Source organism: Mustelus asterias, chromosome 20 (genome assembly GCF_964213995.1).
Source record: "Mustelus asterias chromosome 20, sMusAst1.hap1.1, whole genome shotgun sequence".
In the NCBI taxonomy this organism is placed as follows: domain Eukaryota; kingdom Metazoa; phylum Chordata; class Chondrichthyes; order Carcharhiniformes; family Triakidae; genus Mustelus; species Mustelus asterias.
In genome coordinates, this window is record NC_135820.1 from 752672 (window position 1) to 773301 (window position 20630).

The 20630-nt window shown below is 48.0% G+C and overlaps 1 protein-coding gene across 1 annotated transcript; it reads left to right on the forward strand.

The window, feature by feature from the left end:
* Window positions 1–1746: 1746 nt before the first annotated feature.
* LOC144508365 (sialic acid-binding Ig-like lectin 13) lies at window positions 1747–19866 on the forward strand. Its single transcript, XM_078236219.1, has 8 exons — window positions 1747–1786; window positions 6850–7215; window positions 7389–7754; window positions 8541–8834; window positions 9906–10199; window positions 12162–12258; window positions 15046–15121; window positions 19597–19866. The coding sequence occupies exons 1-8, from the start codon at window positions 1747–1749 to the stop codon at window positions 19834–19836; spliced, it is 1773 nt and encodes a 590-aa protein (XP_078092345.1). The 3' UTR covers window positions 19837–19866.
* Window positions 19867–20630: the final 764 nt, after the last annotated feature.

Here is a 20630-nt window from a genome sequence, read left to right on the forward strand (position 1 = left end):
TAACCCCATGCATTTGCCCTAGCTAGTCCCCCTTACACTGAGGGGCAATTTAGCATGGCCAATCCACCTAACCAGCACATCTTTGGAGTGTGGGAGGAAACCGGACCACCTGGAGGAAACCCACGCAGACATGGGGAGAGCGTGCAAACTCTGCACAGACAATGACCCAAGCCGGGAATTGAACGTGGGTCCTTGGCACTGAGGCAGCAGTGCTAACCACTGTGCCAGCGTGCCGCCCCGAGGACTTGAGAATGGAGCATTTAGAAAGAATTGGCAGGATCAGAAAGTGTCAGCATGGAGTTATGAAGGGGAAATCATGCTTGACAAATCTGTTGGAATTCTTTGTAACTGGTAGAGTTGACAAGGGGGAGTCAGTTGATGTGGTGTATTTGGACTTTCAGAAAGTGTTTGACAAAGTCCTGCATAAGAGATTATCGTCCAACGTTAGAGTGCATAGGATTGGGGGAAGTGTATTGAGACAGATAGAAAACTGGTTGGCCGAGAGGAATCAAAGAGTAGGAATTAATGGGTGTTTTTCAAATTGGCAGGCAGTAACTAGTGGGGTGCCACAGGGATCGGTGCTGGGACCCCAGCTATTCACAATATATATGAATGATTTGGATGGGGGAACAAAATGTAACATCTCAAAGTTTGCAGATGACACCAAGTTGGGTGGGAGGGTGAACTGTGACGAGGATGCAGAGATCCTTCAGAATGATCTGGACAGGTTGGGTGAGTGGGCAAATCAATGGCAGATGCAGTATAATTCGGATAAGTGTGAGGTTATTCACTTTGGAAGCAAAAACAAGAAGGCAGATTACTACCTGAATGGGTGTAAATTGGGAGAGGGGAGTGTGCAGCGGGACCTGGGTGTCCTTGTGCACCAGTCGCTGAAGGTAAGCATGCAGGTACAGCAGGCGGTAAAGAAGGCAAATGGTATGTTGGCCTTCATTGTGAGAGGTTTCGAGTACCGGAGCGAGGGATGTGTTGTTGCAGTTATACAGGGCCTTGGTGAGGCCACACCGAGAGTATTGTGTGCAGTTTTGGTCTCCTTTTCTGAGGAAGAATGTTCTTGTTCTTGAGGGAGTGCAGCGAAGGTTTACCAGACTGATTCCGGGAATGGTGGGACTGATGTGTGAGGAGAGATTGACCAGGTTAGGATTGTTTTCACTGGAGTTCAGACGAATGAGGGGGGATCTCATAGAGACTTATAAAATTCTAACAGGACTGGACAGGGTAGATGCAGGGAGGATGTTCCTGATGGTGGGGGAGTCCAGAACCAGGGGTCACAGTCTGAGGATTCAGGGTAGACCATTTAGGACTGAGGTGAGGAGACATTTCTTCACCCAAAGAGTGGTGAGCCTGTGGAATTCATTACCTCAGGAAGTAGTTGATGCCAAAACATTGAATGTATTCAAGAGGCAGCTGGGGCGAATGGGATCAAAGGTTATGGGGAAAAAGCAGGATTAGGTTATTGAGTTGGACGATCAGCCATGATTGTAATGAATGGCAGAGCACGATCGGAGGGCCGAATGGCCATCTCCTGCTTCTATCTCTATGTTTCTATATTGTGACTCTCTGCAGAGCACTTATCATCCCACACAGAACCCAATTAGTCTGTGAAGACATTGGCTGAAAGCAGTTCTGATCTCTCGAGAGCTGTCGGACAAGAGGTGAGGTCTCATTAACTCCTTTCTCTTTCAGAGCTTGAGAGTGAGAAGCTGGTGAAATATCTGGGACTGGACAATGATCGGGAAATCTTACTTCCTCCTGTCACTTCTCCAAGGTAATATCAGCGTCAGTTCGGACAGATTTATGGCTCATAGCTTTGTAAAAGATCATTTTTATTGAGCTCTGATTGGGAAGCAATTCAGCAGTGACCCAGTGTACAAACTCTCACCCAGTCCCATTCACCCATCACCCCTGTGCTCACTGATAAAAGCTTGTGTGGCTTTTGCTACCAAATAAACCTGTTGGACTTTAACCTGGTGTTGTAAAACTTCTCACTGATATGTTCATGATGTGAAGATGCCAACGTTGGACTGGGGTAAACACAGTAAGAAGTCTCACAACGCCAGGTTAAAGTCCAACAGGTTTATTTGGTAGCAAAAGCCGGAGCACTGCTCCTTCATCAGGTAAGTGGGAGTTCTGTTCACTTCAGTGGTCACGGGCATTCAGCCTCTGATCTTCGGGTAAGCGTTCTCCAAGGCGGCCTTCATGACACACAACAACGCAGAGTCGCTGAGCAGAGACTGATAGCCAAGTTCCGCACACATGAGGATGGCCTCAACCGTGATCTTGGGTTCATGTCACACTATCTGTAACCCCCATGACTTGCCTGGGCTTGCAAAATCTCACTAACTGTCCTGGCTGGAGACAATACACATCTCTTTAACCTGTGCTTGGCCCTCTCTCCACTCACATTGTCTGTACCTTTCAGACTTGATTTCCTGTAAAGACTCGCATTCCAATCCAATTGAGTTGGTGCCTTTATGTGTCCTGTTTGTGAACAGAATTCCCACTCACCTGACGAAGGAGCAGCGCTCCGAACGCCCGTGGCTTTTGCTACCAAATAAACCTGTTGGACTTTAACCTGGTGTTGTGAGACTTCTTACAGTGCTCACTGATATACACTGACTCCCTGTCTGACGTGGAGATGCCGGCGTTGGACTGGGGTAAACACAGTAAGAAGTTTAACAACACCAGGTTAAAGTCCGACTTTGGAATTTATGCTGGTGTTGTTAAACCTCCCTGTCTGACAGCAGAGTTAGAGGGGAGTAGATATCTCAGAGGGTTGTACAGACTGCAGGATGTTACAGTGATCGGGAGGGTTGTAGGGCCTGCAGGAGGTTACAGTGATAGGGAGGGTTGTCGCGGGCTGGAGGAGGTTGCAGAGATCAGGAGGGTTGCAGGGGGCTGGAGGAGGTTACCGAGATAGGGAGGGTTTGAGGAGTTGGAAGAGGTTACAGAGAAAGGCAGGGTTTTCAGTTGAAGTTTATTTATTATTGTCACAAGTAAGCTTACATTAACACTGCAATGAAGTTCCTGTTAAAATCCCCTAGTACACCTGTTCGGGTACACTGAGGGAGCATTTAGCATGGCCAATGTACCTAACCAGCACGCCTTTCAGATTGTGGGAGGAAACCCGGAGCCTCCACGGGGAGACATACAAACTCTACACAGGCAGCAGTGCTAACCACTGTGTCGCCATGTCTGTCAGGGCTGGAGGAGGTTACAGAGATAGGGAGGGGTATAGGGGCTGGAGGAGGTTACAGAGATAGGGAGGGGGTAGGGGCTGGAGGAGGTTGCAGATATAGGGAGAGGTGTAGGGGCTGGAGAAGGTTACAGAGAAAGGGAGGGGTGTGGGGGCTGGAGGAGGTTACAGAGATAGGGAGGGGGTAGGGGCTGGAGGAGGTTGCAGATATAGGGAGAGGTGTAGGGGCTGGAGAAGGTTACAGAGAAAGGGAGGGGTGTGGGGGCTGGAGGAGGTTACAGAGATAGGGAGGGGGTAGGGGCTGGAGGAGGTTACAGATATAGGGAGAGGTGTAGGGGCTGGAGGAGACTAGAGAGATAGGGAGGGGTGTAGGGGCTGGAGGAGGTTACAAAGATAGGGAGGGTTTTAGGGGCTGGAGGATGTTACAGAGATCGGGAGGGTTTTAGGGGCTGGAGGAGGTTACAGAGGTGTGGGAGGGGGTAATGTTGTAGGGGTTAAATGTGAATCTTGAATCTTAGGTGTTGCTGGATGTAGGTTAGTGAGTGTCGGGGGTGATGTGTTGAGTCGGGAAGCAGGGATTAAACTGGCGATGAATTATATCCTGATGCTAGGCCTCTGATAGCATTTGCCTGAACTTTAATTTTTTTTGCTAATTTTAGTCCAAATGTTCCACAAAGACAACACAGAAGCTTCATGAATATATAGGCGGTTCTGTGTCACACTTCCTGTCCATTCACACCATGCTAGAAACTTCGATAAGGTGCAAGAGAGCTGAAAGAGAGCAGCAAGAAAAAGTAGCCAGTGTATCGATGTGTGAAATAATTCGGCTTCTCATGCTTGTCCCTGACCTGCTGCAAAGTTTAAATTTCACAGGAAATCTGAACTTTGCAGCTCAGAAGGAGGCGATTGATTCACTGCCTGAAGGGCGCAGGAAGCAGATTCAAAAGGAACTTCCAAAAGGGCCAACTGGATCAATGTTCGAAGGGGGAATATGTGCAGGGCTATGAGGGGAAAAAAGTTAAAGTTAATTTTTTAGTCACAAGTAAGACTTACATTTACACTGCAGTGAAATTACTGTGAAATTCCCCTCGTCACCACACTCTGGCACCTGTTTGGGTCAATGCACCTAACCAGCACATCTTTCAGAATGTGGGAGGAAACCCACACAGACATGGGGACAACGTGCAAACTCCACCCAGACAGTGACCCAAGCTGGGAATTGAACCCAGGTTTCTGGCGCTGTGAAGCAGCAGTGCGAAACACTGTGCTACATTCTGCCCCAGGTGAACGGGGATTAATTGAATAGATCTTTAGAAAGTCAGGAACAAGGGGTCAAATGGGCCTCTGTCTTGCTGTGTAATTCTATAATCTGATGATTAAAAGCAAATTACTGCGGACGCTGGAATCTGAAAATAAAAGAGAAAATGCTGGAAAATCTCAGCAGGTCTGGCAGCATCCGGAAGGAGAGACAAAAGGTATAAAAAGTGGGAGATAATTATACAAAATTAAACTTTAATATTCAAAGTTAGAAAGATAAAATGATTTACAATATTTACCTTGTACTCAAACATTCAGGGTTAATATGATTTCATGTGAATGAACAGGCAAACTCATCACCATACTTCACATTATATAGCAAATGCGACCAAGACTTATCCCATGGATTTCACGACAGCTCACCCAGGCATTAATTAGTAAACACCGTTAGCCAACCAATCTCACTGAAATTCAGTCTCAATCCTGAGGGATTCCAGTCTTCATCTTCAAAGATCTCACTTTGAAATTCTCTCCAAAATTCGCTACAATGCGGGCAGCCTCAATGACGGCTAAGATTCTTTCCCCTGGATTCTCAATATGAATTCAAGGACCAGCTCGCAAGCACAATCTCAACGTTTTGGTCATGATGAACAGAATACCACTGCTCTAAAGGGGTACCTTTGCCCCACTAGCCCGTAGCACAGAGTCAATAACATTCCCTTGGCTTCTTCAATCCCCAAGGCTTCTCCTGAGCCCTCATCACTTACGTCTCACCAACAACAGCCCTTTATCTGCTTGGAACCTCTTTCTCTGTTCTGTTTCTCCTTGACTAGGACCCCTCACTGTCTCATCTTGTTTCTTATTTGTGTTTCCTCTTTTGGGACTTATCCTATCCCCTCTCCCTCCTCTGTCTGGGAAGCTTCTCAATGATGGCACTTCTCTCCAGGGCTGTGTGAGCTGGGTTTTCACGCTGTTTTACTTTTGCACAAGCACACTGGGCCAACCCTCAGCCTGATAAATTTCGAAAATGCCGAACTGTGCATGTGCTGCATACTCCTGGTCTGTGCATACATTAAATTCCCAAAATCTGTGAGGACCTGGAGCCCCCTAACTCCACTCTCCATGTCCAGGGTCAGTCTGGTTCTCAGAACGAGGGTGTGTAGAGGAATAAAGAGATCTCGGATACAATCACATCAATCACTAAAACCTGCAGCACAGGATGGCGAAGCTGAAACAACAAATCAAACACTGGAATTGATTTCTGCAGGAATAGAATTGAAAAGCAGGGAAGTGATGCTAAACCTGTATCACTCCTCGGTCAGACCACACTTACAGAACTGTGCATCACATCACAAAAAGGATATAGAGACACTGGAGAGGACACACAGAAGATTTACAAGCATGATCCCAGAAATGTGTGGTAAACATATCAGGAAAGGATTGACAGGTTGGGTCCCTTTTCTCCTGGGAAAAAGACCGAGTTGCCCTAAAAGAGGCCTTTGGTTCTGATCGAGTGGCCACAGAGAGAATGTTCTCCCTTGTGGAGAACAGCAAAACGAGAGGTCTGGTGATTGGTGATTCCATAGACAATGCAGAGAAAATGAGCACCAATTAGACTGCTTCAGACCAGCTAATCAGCTGCGTTGAAGATCTCTCAGGAAGGTGAGACTGATCACTGATTCGTGATGGTTATGATGATGGGAGTTCTGACGGCTCCTAATCCATTGGCACGGTAGCACAGTGGTTAGCACTGCTGCTTCACAGCTCCAGGGTCCCGGGTTCAATTCCCGGCTCGGGTCACTGTCTGTGTGGAGTTTGCACATTCTCCTCGTGTCTGCGTGGGTTTCCTCCAGGTGCTCCGGTTTCCTCCCACAGTCCAAAGATGTGCGGGTTAGGTTGATTGGCCATGCTAAAATTGCCCCTTCGTGTCCTGGGATGCGTAGATTAGAGGGATTAGCGGGTAAAATATGTAGGGATATGGGGATAGGGCCTGGGTGGGACTGTGGTCAGTGCAGACTCGATGGGTCGAATGGCCTCTTTCTGTACTGTATGGTTTCTATGATTCTATGATTCTATTGTCCTGCCTTGTCAATCAGCACTGAATGTATCTCCATTGGTGCGTCTTGTAGAGGTTGTGTTGGGTGGAAGATTGGCTTCATTAAACTGGGTCCTGAGGACCATGAGTCAATGTAGAATGAACTTGTCCACTCCTGTGTCCAGGATTCTCTTCCATCCATTGTGAAACCTTGGGGAGTTCTTTGTGTGTCCTGTAGATGGTCCACACTGCAGCCACTGTGCTCAGTGACGGAGGGGGGAGATATCGAGTCTGATGGATCTACAATCCATCCAGTGTTAAATATTGATATTTCTCTCCCCAGTTGGACTGACACAGGAGTGGAAAGGCGACATTCCACGAGAGGTGACAGCACAAGAAGGTTTGTGTGTACAGATTCCCTGTCATTACACTTACCCATCACATTTGGCAAACCATCCGCGAGTTGAAATCTGGTACAAAAATAAGGGACTGAATGCAGCGTCTGTAGCCTTTCACTCCAAGGAGCACAATAGTATATCATCACGGTTCCGCCATCGGACCCGGCTGTCTGGAGACCTGAAAGATGGCGACTGTTCCCTGGTTATAAACAACGTCAAATGGAGAGATGCAGGATCTTATTATTTCAGAATAGAATTTGACAGCGGGAATAACTACAACTACCGCCTTGTAACCCGGCTTCACGTTTCTGGTAAGTTCTGTGTTATAATTACTCAATAATTCACATTCATCACTCAATTGGAAATAACACAAACTGTGATGTTTACACATTGGCTATGCCCCCAATTCATTCCCATCTGTACATTTTGTGTCCAGTGGATCTACAAACCATCCAGTGTTAAATATTGATATTTCTCTCCCCAGCTAAACCGTCAAAGGAGTGGAAAGGTGACACTCCACGAAAGGTGACAGTGCAGGAAGGTTCGTGTGTACAGATTCCATGTCAGTACAGTTATCCATCGTGTTTGGGAAACCAGCCGCGAGTCGGAATCTGGTTTAATAATAAGAAACAGTCATCATCATCGATCGCCTTTCACTCCGAGGATCACAATCAGGAGGCAGCACAATTCCACAATCGGACCCGGCTGTCTGGAGACCTGAAAGATGGCGACTGTTCCCTGATTATAAACAGCGTCACACGGGGAGATGCTGGACCTTATTATTTCAGAATAGAATTTGACAAGAAGAATAGTTACAGCTACCACCCTGTAACCCGGCTTCATGTTTCTGGTAAGTTCTGTGTTAGAATTACTCAATAATTCACATTCAAACTGTGACATTTACATATTAACACAAAACACAACTTATTATAGAACAGTGTCTGCTTATCAATAACCTGGTGATAGCTTCCAGTTCAGTCCTGAAGCAACCTCTAATACTCACTTTAATATCAATGATTAAATGTACTGACTGCGTCCATCAATGTTATCGGGTTATCCAATCCCATCGATCTCTCCAATCCTGTTTAATAGTCTGACATATTGGCACAAGAAATATTCACATTTCTATAGCGCCTGTCACCACCTCAGGCCGTCCCAAATCGATTCAAAATGAAAACATTTTCAAAATGTGGTCCCTGCCGTAATGTTGGAGACGCAGCAGTCAATATGTGCACAGCAAGATCCCACAGACAGCAATGTCATCAATAACCTCATCATCTGTTTTCGGTGCAGGTTCAGAGATTGTTTCAAATTGTTTCTGTCCCGATTGAGACAGAATTTAATTTTAATTTGTCAGACTTCTGTGAAAGTAACGAGTCCATTCACCCTGAACTGTGACTGGCTCCTCGCCCCCACTCCCGAGAATCTCAATGTGATGGTTCTGGACTGAACGATCATTAAACTGAGAGACAAACACTTCACTGAGTCAGAAAATAGGAAATTCTTTAATGATCACTGTAATCTCAGGTCAGATTTCCTCCTTATAACAGTGCTTTCTCTTGTGGGGCTGTGATTTCTATTTGAACTGATGCTTCATGTTATATTTATCTAACAGGATCCATTCTCTGTGTGTTAGATTTCACAGATAAACCCACGATATTCCCTGCTGAAATTATTGCAGGAAAGTGTGTGAACATAAGCTGCACCTTCAACACAACGTGCAATGGAACAGCACCTGTCTTAACCTGGGACACTCCCACTGACGGACCTGGGTCAGTCTCAAACACTGTAACTCAGCATGGTGTCACTCTGACCTATACTTCTGTTCTGACCCTCATCCCATCACCCAAACACCACGGACACAATCTCACCTGTAGAGTGAGATCTCCATCTGTTTCATCGAAGCGGATCCTCGGACTGACTGTACAATGTAAGTAAGGACATCCTTCATTCTTCCGCACAGCAATATCCCACAAACAATAACATGGTGAGGACCAGATCACCTGTTTTAGACTGACTTCAATTGGCCAGTGAGATGTTTGCTCTGAATATTATTGTGGGGAGGGGAGGTGGGAACTTTGCTCAACTCTACAAAAAACAGCACCTGCAACAATGCAGCACTCCCTCAGTACTGACCCTCTGACAGTGCGGCACTCCCTCAGTACTGACCCTCTGACAGTGCGGCACTCCCTCGGTACTGACCCTCCGACAGTGCGGCACTCCCACAGTACTTACCATCTGACAGAGCGGCACTCCCTCAGTACTGACCCTCTGACAGTGTGGCACTCCCTCAGTACTGACCCTCTGACAGTGTGGCACTCCCTCAGTACTGACCCCCTGACAGTGTGGCACTCCCTCAGTATTGACCCCCTGACAGTGCGGCACTCCCTCAGTGATGACCCTCAGACAGTGCGGCACTCCCTCAGCACTGACCCTCTGACATTGCGGCACTCCCTCAGTACTGACCCTCTGACAGTGCGGCACTCCCTCAGTACTGACCCTCTGACAGTGCGGCACTCCCTCAATACTGACCCTCTGACAGTGCGGCACTCCCTCAGTCCTGACCCTCTGACAGTGCGGCACTCCCTCAGTACTGACCCCCTGACAGTGCGGCACTCCCTCAGTCTTGACCCTCTGACAGTGCGGCACTCCCTCAGTACTGACCCTCTGACAGTGCGGCACTCCCTCAGTACTGGCGCTCTGACAATGCAGCACTCCCTCAGTAGGGAGGGGTTGCAGGAGCTGCAGGAGGTTACAGAGATAGAGAGTGCTGTAGGGGCTGATTGGGATTCTTAAATCTAAGTATTGCAAGAGGTAGGTCAGTGAGTGATGAGAGTGATGTGTTGAATAGAGACTCAGGGTTTAAAATCTTGACAAGAGAGTGTTGGGATAGTCGAGTCTGGAGATACCGGAGTCATGGATGAATGTTTCAGTGTTCAGAATCTATCTTACACTCTAACCCTGCTCCGAGGTTGTCTCAGTGTTCTCCTTCCCTCCTCAGATAAGCCTGAGATTTCCCAGAAGTCAGCCTGCACCAGCAGTTCAGAGGGGATCACCTGTGTCTGTGTGGCCAACTCCAACCCACCTGGAGACCTTACCTGGCACCTGCCCCATGCCAACATCAGTGGTAACCAAACACAAGGACGGTTGGTGTCATGGCAGGTCAGAGATGGGCATCTGATGATTGGCTCCCTGATCCTGCTGGGACCCCAGGATGAGGAAGAAGTGATGGCAACTTGCTCGGTTCGAAACCCGCACGGGGAAGCCATGTTCAAGGTGTATCTGTGGGTCAAAGGTGAGAGAATGGCTCAGGATCAATCTCCGCACAGCTCCCTTGACCCCTGAACTCTTGAATTCCCTCCCTCATCCTCTCTACCTCTCTCTCCCTCTCTCTCCATCTCCTTTGGGATGCTCCTAACAACTAATCTCTTTGACCAAGAAGAGCAGATGGGGTCGATAGAGACAAGCTATTTACACTCATTTGGAGGAGTCTCAGACGAGTGGATAGAGTCTAAAAATTAGAGGTGGATACATCAGGGGTGAAATAAGGGAATATTTCGGCACTCAAAGTGTGGCAGAAATTTAGAACTTTCTTCCCCAAGTAGAAACTATTAGTCGATCAAATTGTTAATTATAAGCCTGAGTAGTGTTTTTTTAACTGAAGATATTCAGGGATGTGTGGCGAATGTGATTAGATGGAGTTAGGTCACAGGTAATCCATAATCTCTGTTGTGAAGTTGCATATGTAAGGTTAAAAATGTGGTGTTTGACAAATGTAAACAGTGAAAAGAAACGCAAAGCAAAAAAAGAAGAAATCATATCGGATTGTCTCTGAAAAAGGCGGCTGTCTTTATGTATGGATTTTAAATTGCAGAGTGCAAGCTGCCGAAGCTGGTTTTTCCAACATTTGTACCAAAGCCTCGTAGTCAGTGTTCCAACCTTACAAAACAGGCTTTTGAATTGGACCAATGAGTTTAAAGCAAGCATGCAGAGACACAGAACCAATGGAAGTCAAATGTCAGAGTTGTTGGCAGCCTCAAGCCACTCAGATCGCAGGAATATTGTGAGGTAATTCCAGGTATTTAAACCTGGACAAGGGGGGATAACAATCAGAGTATGCTTGCCATCTCTTGAGTCTGAAGGAGGGAAGGTGAAGCTCTATGTAAATCCTGCAGTTTCATGTATATTTTCATAAAATCACCATCTGAATGGAGAGAGACCAAGTGTTCCAGATTAGAGCATCACCGGAGAAGGTTCATACCTCCAAAGGATGACTGTTTGTATATTAGATGAGAGTGACTGGATTCTGTAATCATTTGTTTAATTATTCCTGAAGGAGGCTTGTTATATTTGAACAGCATTCTATTGGGATTTTATTCAGTTTGTTAATTGTTTTAATAAGGTTCTCACCAGTTAATTGTTCATGATGGAGAGTGTCAGATGATCCTGCTTTAATTAATCAAAACCCAGGTACTTCCTGCTACCTTACACACACTGATACAAGATTACGTGGTGACGTATGTCCCTTTGGGTTGTTCCAAAATCGACCAGAGGGAAAAATCACTTCTGCGTCGTAACATCTCATTGAATGGTGAAACCAGCTAGAGGGGCTGAATGGCCTCCTGTTATCCCTGTGATCCTCCCTATGGTCCAATGTGTCTCAGGGTCAGTCCAGAGTGGACAGTGAGAAAGTGGAGCTTGACTGGATATTACATCAATAATATTATATACATAAATGTTACACACTTTACCTTGAGGTGGAAGACTTCCATTCGTAAATTGTTTGGACAGTTCAGAAAAACTCTACAACCAATCAAGTTGTTTGAAAATGTGGCAACTGTTGAAATGCAGGAAATGCAGCTGCTGATTATCGCATAGCAAGATCCCACAAGTAGCAGTGTGATAAAGACCTGACAACCATTTTAATTCTATGGAGATTACATACAAAGATCAGGTCACTAAAGTCCATTCGGGGAGGAAACTTGCAATTTTTACCCGATCCGGGTTTACACGTGACTCCAGTCTCAAACACCAACATTCATAACTGCCCTCTGAACTGGTCTCCCAGTTTGTGTCCATCCAGTGGTTCAGGAGGAAGACCCCCCTCCACCTTCTCCAGGGGAAATGAGGGATGGAAAATAAATGTCGACATGCCCCGAGAATGAGTATTTAAACTTTGAGTGAGTGTCTCGCTTCTCGAGATACATCGGAGCATCTTTCTAAAAGTGTAATACAGTAATTAATGTCTGATTTACAGACAGAAACTCCAGTGAATGGACAGCAGGATTACTCACGGCTGGAATCGTGTTCAGTGTTTGTGTGGCTGGAATCTTAGTCTTCATGTTTGTGAGAAAGTAAGTGAGAAGGTTTAACTTGACATTTTTCTAAATATTTACTGCAATCTTTCCTTAAGTCAGTGATTCTGTCTCTTGGATTAAGCAGCATCGCCCCCTCCCACAAGTGGTTTCTTTGTCCCTTCTGATCCAGGGCGTGTCTTTCATTGTCCTGGATCCAGGTGAAGATTAATAAGTTGTTGTGATCTGGAAGGAGCTGCTGCCTGAAAGGGCGCTGGAAGCAGATTCAATCGGAACTTTCAAAAGGGGCAACTGGAGAAATACTTGAAAGGGGAAAAAAATTGCAGAGCTTTGGGGTAAGAGCAAGGTGGGTGGGAGAAGAAATGTTGGGCAGGATTTTCCGGCCTTGCTCGACCTCAGACCGGAAAATCCCACCCGAGGTCAATGGACCTTCCCGTTGTCCACCCCTCTCCCGCTTCGATTCCCGTGCAGGGAGGTAGAATTCCAGCGTTTATGCGACGAGAGTGAGGTAATACCTTGGGCTTATTGACTGTACAAGGCAGCAATCATTTGTAGTGGATGAGGTAAACATGCTTTAGGTAATTTATGAAGTCTAGGTAGACAAGAACAGTTACACATAGGGATAAAGCTTGAAGGTCAGGGCTCTGTGCTTTTCTCAAAGCAAATGTGAAACTAAGTCTGGATCATATGATAAGTGGTGACCATTTTGACAAATTCCAGTGCTGTTGTTTAAACAATAGTTCCCCCTTCCAAAGGACTATGACAATTGACAATACATGTTCGTGTTTAGTTATTATTGCGTAAGTGCATTGAACCGATGAAGGACAAAGGCAAAGAGGCATAACTGAGGGCAAATCAGATCTATTCCACCTCCTCTCCCACCGTACAGTCCGAATTCAACCAGGACAATGAAACCAGGAACAACGTGGAAGAATGACAATCCCACAGATCAGTGTGAGCAATTCAAGAAACCTCCAGACAGGAGGTTTAGAGCCAGGGTAATGAGGAAAGAAGTAGTGTCATTGATATTCCACTTCTCACACATATCCTGAAGTGGCTTACCAATAAATTGCAGACCACTATCTGTAATAATTCTGGGCCCAAATAGACTAAAAATAACACTTACAGTCTGCACGGCAGTTGTGTTTGGTGTATTGTGCAACTGTTAAATAATGAAGTATTGGGAAAGTCGTAGGCCATGATGGTGAAGTCAGTGGCATGGACGTGAAAGAGGTCGGACATGATTTTGAACCAAGGATGAGTAGGAACTCCATGTGGAATCAGTGGTTCACTGTGTTCTACATCTGCTGATGAAGCGGCCAATGGATTCTTTAGGTTGTTGGGAAAAGAGATAAACTCTCGTTGATGAATACTACAGTTTAACGGGATTATTGGATTTCCAGTGTCAATATATTTAGGGATCTACTTGCTCCTGATGTCCAGCCTGAGTTGATCTTCATTCCTCATTGCTGGTGATTTTTTGTCGCTCGCTTGTCTGGCTTAGTGACCCCTGAATTAAGAAAGTACAGCTCCGTACCCTGTTTAAACATTTTGAATTCGGTTCGGAGCTGTTTTCCAATTCAAACTGGAGAATTTTGAGGACATTTAGACAATATCCCTTTGACGTTCCTTCTCTGAGAGTGTCTGTGGTGAGTGTTGCTGCAACACCTGAAGTTCCACCCACGAAGACGGGTTGTGGTGGGAAGGCACCGCTAAAACATTGAGTCTCTGCTCTTTATTCCATTTCTTGTTCAACAACTCTGCTGCCTCACAGCGCCAGGGACCCGGCTTGGGTCACTGTCTGTGCGGAGTCTGCACATTCTCCCCGTGTCTGCGTGGGTTTCCTCCGGGTGCTCCGGTTTCCTCCCACAGTCTGAAAGCCGTGTTGGTTAGGTACATTGACCTGAACAGGTGCCGGAGTGTGGCAACTAGGGGAATTTCACAGTAACTTCATTGCAGTGTTAATGTAAGCCTTACTTGTGACCAATAGATAAACTTTTTTAAAACTTTAAACTTTACTTCTAAAAAGTCGCCAGTTATAACTGGAGCCTTCTCTGAGCTGATTTTATATGGTGGCTCCTGTTTGTCCGACACCCTCTCGCTCGCTGTCAATCTGGCCCACACCCTGGCCACTTGCCTTCCTCCAACTGAGCTGACCCCATGCTGGTCCTCCCGATGCTCTGTCCCACAGGCTGCACGCTGCATTCTCACCACGAGGGATCTGTCGGCTGACCACCTATTTTCCTGGAGCCATGACCCGGTGCCATGTCTCTGAAACTTTTTTGTGCAGTCAACGTGCTGTGTTTGCAATACACTCGGGCACTGCCACCTTGTTGAGGTCAGATCAAAATGACAAGAGCATTCTGATGCCCCATTGCACAATCTGAGGCTGCTCAACAGGTTGTACCTGAACTTAATCTTGCTGCCACCATGGCGTGTTTTTATAATGATATAACAGCCTGGCATTATTTACTGTACAAGACACAAAGCACCAATCACTTGCAGGGTATTGGGTCAACATGTTGTGGATGGGCCCATTTGTTAAGACTGGGATGTGAGATCAGTTGTAAATGGGTATAAATGTTAAGGCATCTGAGCTGTGTGTGTGTGTGTGTGTGTGTGTGCTCTGCTCAAAGCAAAGGTGAAACCAAGACTGGAACACATGACACACTTCCCTTTGAAAGGTGCCATGCTCACGTCTCTCAAAGGCACATTACCCAACAAAAGAAGTCCCGTAGTTGGGGTCTGGTTACAGTGGGCTCTGTGTCTGGGCTGCCCTGACTCTTGGATATATGATAACCACATTGTGATATTATGTTATTGCAGGAATAAGACTGAGGAGAGAGCGTCAGAGACCAGTGACATTGCATTGAGCCCCAGGCCACTCTCTGTGAAGTACCAGGTACGGGAGCTGTTTACACTCACTCCAAAGCTTCAATCCCAGTGTACAGCCAACACACGTCCCAGATTCCAAGTTGGGTTAACCACAGATTTCTACCTGTGGAGAATGCAATGGCGAAATGGGTAGTGCAATCTCTCTCCCTCTCTCTCAGCACATTCCAGATAATCGATCATTATAACCTGACAGTCAGTACTGAGTGAGTGCCACACTGTCAGAGGGTCAGTACTGAGGGAGTGCCGCACTGTCAGAGGGTCAGTACTGAGGGAGTGCCGCACTGTCAGAGGGTCAGTACTGAGGGAGTGCCACACTGTCAGAGGGTCAGTACTGAGGGAGTGCCACACTGTCAGAGGGTCAGTACTGAGGGAGTGCCGCACTGTCAGAGGGTCAGTACTGAGGGAGCACTGCACTGTCAGAGGATCAGTACTGAGGGAGTGCCGCACTGTCAGAGGGTCAGTACTGAGGGAGTGCCACACTGTCAGAGGGTCAGTACTGAGGGAGTGCCGCGCTGTCAGAGGGTCAGTACTGAGGGAGTGCCACACTGTCAGAGGGTCAGTACTGAGGGAGTGCCGCACTGTCAGAGGGTCACTACTGAGGGAGTGCCGCACTGTCAAAGGGTCAGGACTGAGGGAGTGCTGCACTGTCAGAGGGTCAGTACTGAGGGAGTGCCGCATTGTCAGAGAGTCAGTACTGAGGGAGTGCCGCACTGTCAGAGGGTCATTACTGAGGGAGTGCCGCATTGTCAGAGAGTCAGTACTGAGGGAGTGCCGCACTGTCGGAGTTCTCCCCGGTGTCCTGGGACCAATGTTCATCCCTCAACCAATATCAGGAATGACAGACGACTGAGGTCATTGTTGTTATTTGTGGGATCTTTCTGTGCACCATCGCTGCCACATTTCCAACATTACAGCAATGACACACTTCACAGAAAGCCTTTCATTGGCTGTGAGGCACTTTGGGAGGCCTGTGTATACAAAGAATGGTGCTCAAATCCCAGGATTCAGATTGTAACGTGGAGGGTGTAACACAGCGCCAAGGACCCGGGTTCAATTCCGGCCTTGGGTCACTGTCTGTGTGGAGTTTGCAGGTTCTCCCCGTGTCTGCGTGGGTTTCCTCCAAAGATGTATGAGGTTAGATGGATTGGCCATGCTAAATTGTCCCTTAGTGTCTAAAGGTGTGTAGGTAGATTAGCCATGGTAAATGCACAGGGTAGAGGGCCTGTCTTGGGTAGAATGTTCTTTTTTCGAGTCGGTAAAGACTCAATGGGCTGAATGTCCTCTTTCTGCATTGTAGGGATTCTATGATTGTATGACTTCCTGATTCAGGTGAACGAGAGAGAGTGGAAGAGAAAGAGGGGGAGATTAACAGTAAGAGAGAAAGAGAGAGAGTGTGAAAGTGCATGAGAGAGAGAAAGAGAGTGAAAGGGAAAGGGGTAGAGAGAAAAAGAGTGTGAGAGACAGAGATAGAGACTGAGAGTGATCGAGAGAGAGGGACAAGAGTGAGAGGTAGATAGAGTAAAGATGTATAGGTTATGGGGATTAGCCATTGTCTCTGCACAGGGTTACGAGGCTAGGGCCGCGGGGTGGGCCTGGGTAAGATCCTCTTTCGCGGAACAGGTGCAGATGCGACGGGCCAAATGGCCTCCTTCTGCGGACACAGAGGAATTCATCAGGCGAATGAGGCTGCGGGAGTTCTTCCTCAAACCCCAAGGGGCCAACAGCGAACACAATGAGACAGCCAATGAACCGGAACAGCCGACAGAGAGATCCGCGGTGCAGCAACCGAAGAGGAAAGAGTCGAATTGGACTCGTCCGGAAGGCCGCTGCCCTCGACTCGACATGTATGCCCAAGCCGTCAGGAGGTGCGTCAACACCAGATTCATCAGCCACACTCACAAGACAGCCCCGAACATCACGCAAGCACAACGCAACGCCATCCGTGCTCTCAAGACCAACCGCAACATTGTCATCAAACCAGCAAAGGAGGGGCCACCGTCATACTGAACAGAAAGGATTACTGCAAAGAAGTGTACCGACAACTGAACAACCAGGAACACTATAGACGGTTAACCGCAGATCCGATCAAAGAACACACCCATCAACTCAACACTCTGATCAAGACCTTTGATCCGGACCTTCAGAGCACCCTCCGTGCTCTCATCCCACGTACTCCCCGCGTTGGAGATCTCTACTGCCTCCTGAAGATACACAAGGCTAACACACTCGGCCATCCCATCGTATCGGGCAATGGGACCCTGTGTGAGAACCTCTCTGGCTACATCAAGGGCATCCTGAAACCCATTTTACAAAGAACCCCCAGCTTCTGTTGCGACACTACGGACTTCCTACAGAAACTCGGCACACATGGAGCAGTTGAACCAGGAGCACTCTCGTCACAATGGATGTCTCGGCACTCTACACCAGCATCCCCCACGATGATGGCATTGCTGCAACTGCCTCAGTGCTCAATGCTAACAACTGTCAATCTCCAGATGCAATTCTACAACTCATCCACTTCATCCTGGACCACAACGTCTTCACCTTCAACAACCAGTTCTTCATATTTCTTATGTTCCTATGTTCATCCAGACACACGGAACAGCCATGGGGACCAAATTCGCACCTCAATACGCCAACATCTTTATGCACAGGTTCGAACAAGACCTCTCCACCGCACAGGACCTTCAACCAATGCTATACACCAGATACATCGATGACATTTTCTTCCTTTGGACTCATGGTGAACAATCACTGAAACAACTATATGGTGACATCAACAAGTTCCATCCCACCATCAGACTCACCATGGACTGCTCTCCGGAATCGGTTGCATTCTTGGACACACGCATCTCCATCAAGGACGGTCACCTCAGCACCTCACTGTACCGCAAGCCCACGGATAACCTCATGATGCTCCACTTCTCCAGCTTCCACCCTAAACACGTTAAAGAAGCCATCCCCTACGGACAAGCCCTCCGTATACACAGGATTGCTCAGATGAGGAGGATCGCAACAGACACCTGCAGACCCTGAAAGACGCCCTCATAAGAGCAGGATATGGCGCTCGACTCATCGATCGACAGTTCCAACGCGCCACAGCGTAAAACCGTAAGACCTTCTCAGAAGACAAACACGGGACACGGCGGACAGAGTACCCTTCGTCGTCCAGTACTTCCCTGGAGCGGAGAAGCTACGACATCTCCTCCGGAGCCTTCAACATGTCATTGATGAAGACGAACATCTCGCCAAGGCCATCCCTACACCCCCACTTCTTGCCTTCAAACGACCGCACAACCTCAAACAGACCATTGCCGGAGCAAACTACCCAGCCTTCAGGAGAACAATGACCACGACACCACACAACCCTGCCACAGCAACCTCTGCAAGACGTGCCGGATCATCGACACGGATGCCATCATCTCACGTGAGAACACCATCTACCAGGTACACGGTACCTACACTTGCGACTCGGCCAACATTGTCTACCTGATAGGCTGCAGGAATGGATGTCCCAAGGCATGGTACATTGGGGAGACCATGCAGACGCTATGACAACGGATGAATGAACACCACTCGGCAATCACCAGGCAAGAGCGTTCCCTTCCAGTCAGAGAACACTTCAGCAGTCACAGGCATTCAGCCTCTGATCTTCGGGTAAGCGTTCTCCAAGGCGGCCTTCACGACACACGACAGCGCAGAGTCGCTGAGCAGAAACTGATAGCCAAGTTCCGCACACATGCGGACGGTTCATGTCACACTATCTGTCACCCCCACAGCTTGCCTGGGCTTGCAAAATCTCACTAACTGTCCTGGCTGGAGACAATACACATCTCTTTAACCTGTGCTTAACCCTCTCTCCACTCACATTGTCTGTACCTTTAAGACTTGATTACCTGTAAAGACTCGCATTCCAACCATTATCTTGTGAATTGAGTTTGTGTCTTTATATGCCCTGTTTGTGAACACAAGTCCTCACTCACCTGAAGAAGGGGCTTGGGTCTCCGAAAGCTAGTGCTGCCAAATAAACCTGTTGGACTTTAACCTGGTGTTGTGAGACTTCTTACTGTGCTTCTGCACTGCAGGGAATCTCTGAATCTATGTGAGAGGGAGAGACTGAGAGAGAGAGACAGAGAGAGAGAGAGAGACAGACAGAGAGAGAGAGAGAGACAGACAGAGAGAGAGAGAGAGAGACAGAGAGAGAGACAGAGAGAGAGAGAGAGAGAAAGAGAGAGACAGAGAGAGAGAGAGACAGAGAGAGAGAGAAAGAAAGACAAAGATATGGAGAGGAAGAGATGGACAAAGAGAGTGTGAGGGAGAGAGACAGAGTGAGGGAGAGAAGGAGTGAGAGAAGGAGAGAGATGGGGAGAAAAGAACAGATGCGTTGACCCCTGACTGACACTCATGAAGCGACACTATAATTTAACCCTATCAGTGCCAGGGATTGATGTGAGAATGTTTTCTATTTCCTTTTCTCTATAGGATAAACAGAACATGCTGCTTACTGACCCCCAGAACACAACTGGAGACACAACTAGAGAGGGGGAGACACCCACTCCCCGGGATCTCTCCGAAGGTCCATTGGGAGGAGACACTGGACATGGAAATCCCGACCAGCTTCTCTACGCCAACATTAACCTCTCGAAGCTGCCCCGCGATGACGGGACTGCCCACATGAGCGAGGCCACGGAATACGCACAGATCAGATTCCAGCGAAAATGAGTGTGAAACGGGCAGAGGGGCTGTGGGGAGTGTGAAGCCAATGTGGTCGAATAGCAACAAAGATTTTTTTCAAAACGTTTATTAGTCACAAGTAAGCTTACATTAACACTGCAATGAAGTCATTGTGAAAATCCCCTAGTCACCACACTCCGGCGCCTGTTCGGGTACACTGAGGGAGAATTTAGCATGGCCAATGCACCCTAACCAGCACATCTTTCGGACTGTGAGCGGAAACCGGAGCACCCGGAGGAAATCCACGCAGACATGGGGAGAATGTGCAGACTCCACACAGACAGTGACCCGAGCCGGGAATCGAAGCTGGGTCCCTGGTGCTGTGAGGCAGCAGTGCTAACCACTGTGTCACCGTGCCCCTGGGAATCGAACCCGGGTCCCTGGCGCTGTGAGGCAGCAGCGCTAACCACTGTGTCACCGTGCCCCCGGGAATCGAACCCGTGTCCCTGGCGCTGTGAGGCAGCAGTGCTAACCACTGTGCCACCGTGCCCCCGGGAATCGAACCCGGGTCCCTGGCGCTGTGAGGCAGCAGTGCTAACCACTGTGCCACCGTGCCCCCGGGAATCGAACCCGGGTCCCTGGCGCTGTGAGGCAGCAGTGCTAACCACTGTGTCACCGTGCCTCCAGGAATCGAACCCGGGTCCCTGGCGCTGTGAGGCAGCAGTGCTAGCCACTGTGTCACCGTGCCCCCAGGAATCGAACCCGGGTCCCTGGCGCTGTGAGGCAGCAGCGCTAACCACTGTGCCACCCCATGATGTTGGTCAGCTTTTGTATCAGTTCTG

What these genes read in the sequence shown, in the direction of transcription:
- LOC144508365 (XM_078236219.1), top strand. Translation starts at nt 1,747, where the DNA reads ATGATCGGGAAATCTTACTTCCTCCTGTCACTTCTCCAAG. An exon ending in CCTCCTGTCACTTCTCCAAG is followed by an intron (nt 1,787 to 6,849) that starts GTAATATCAGCG and finishes TTCTCTCCCCAG; the next exon opens with TTGGACTGACACAGGAGTGG. An exon ending in CCTCGGACTGACTGTACAAT is followed by an intron (nt 8,835 to 9,905) that starts GTAAGTAAGGAC and finishes TTCCCTCCTCAG; the next exon opens with ATAAGCCTGAGATTTCCCAG.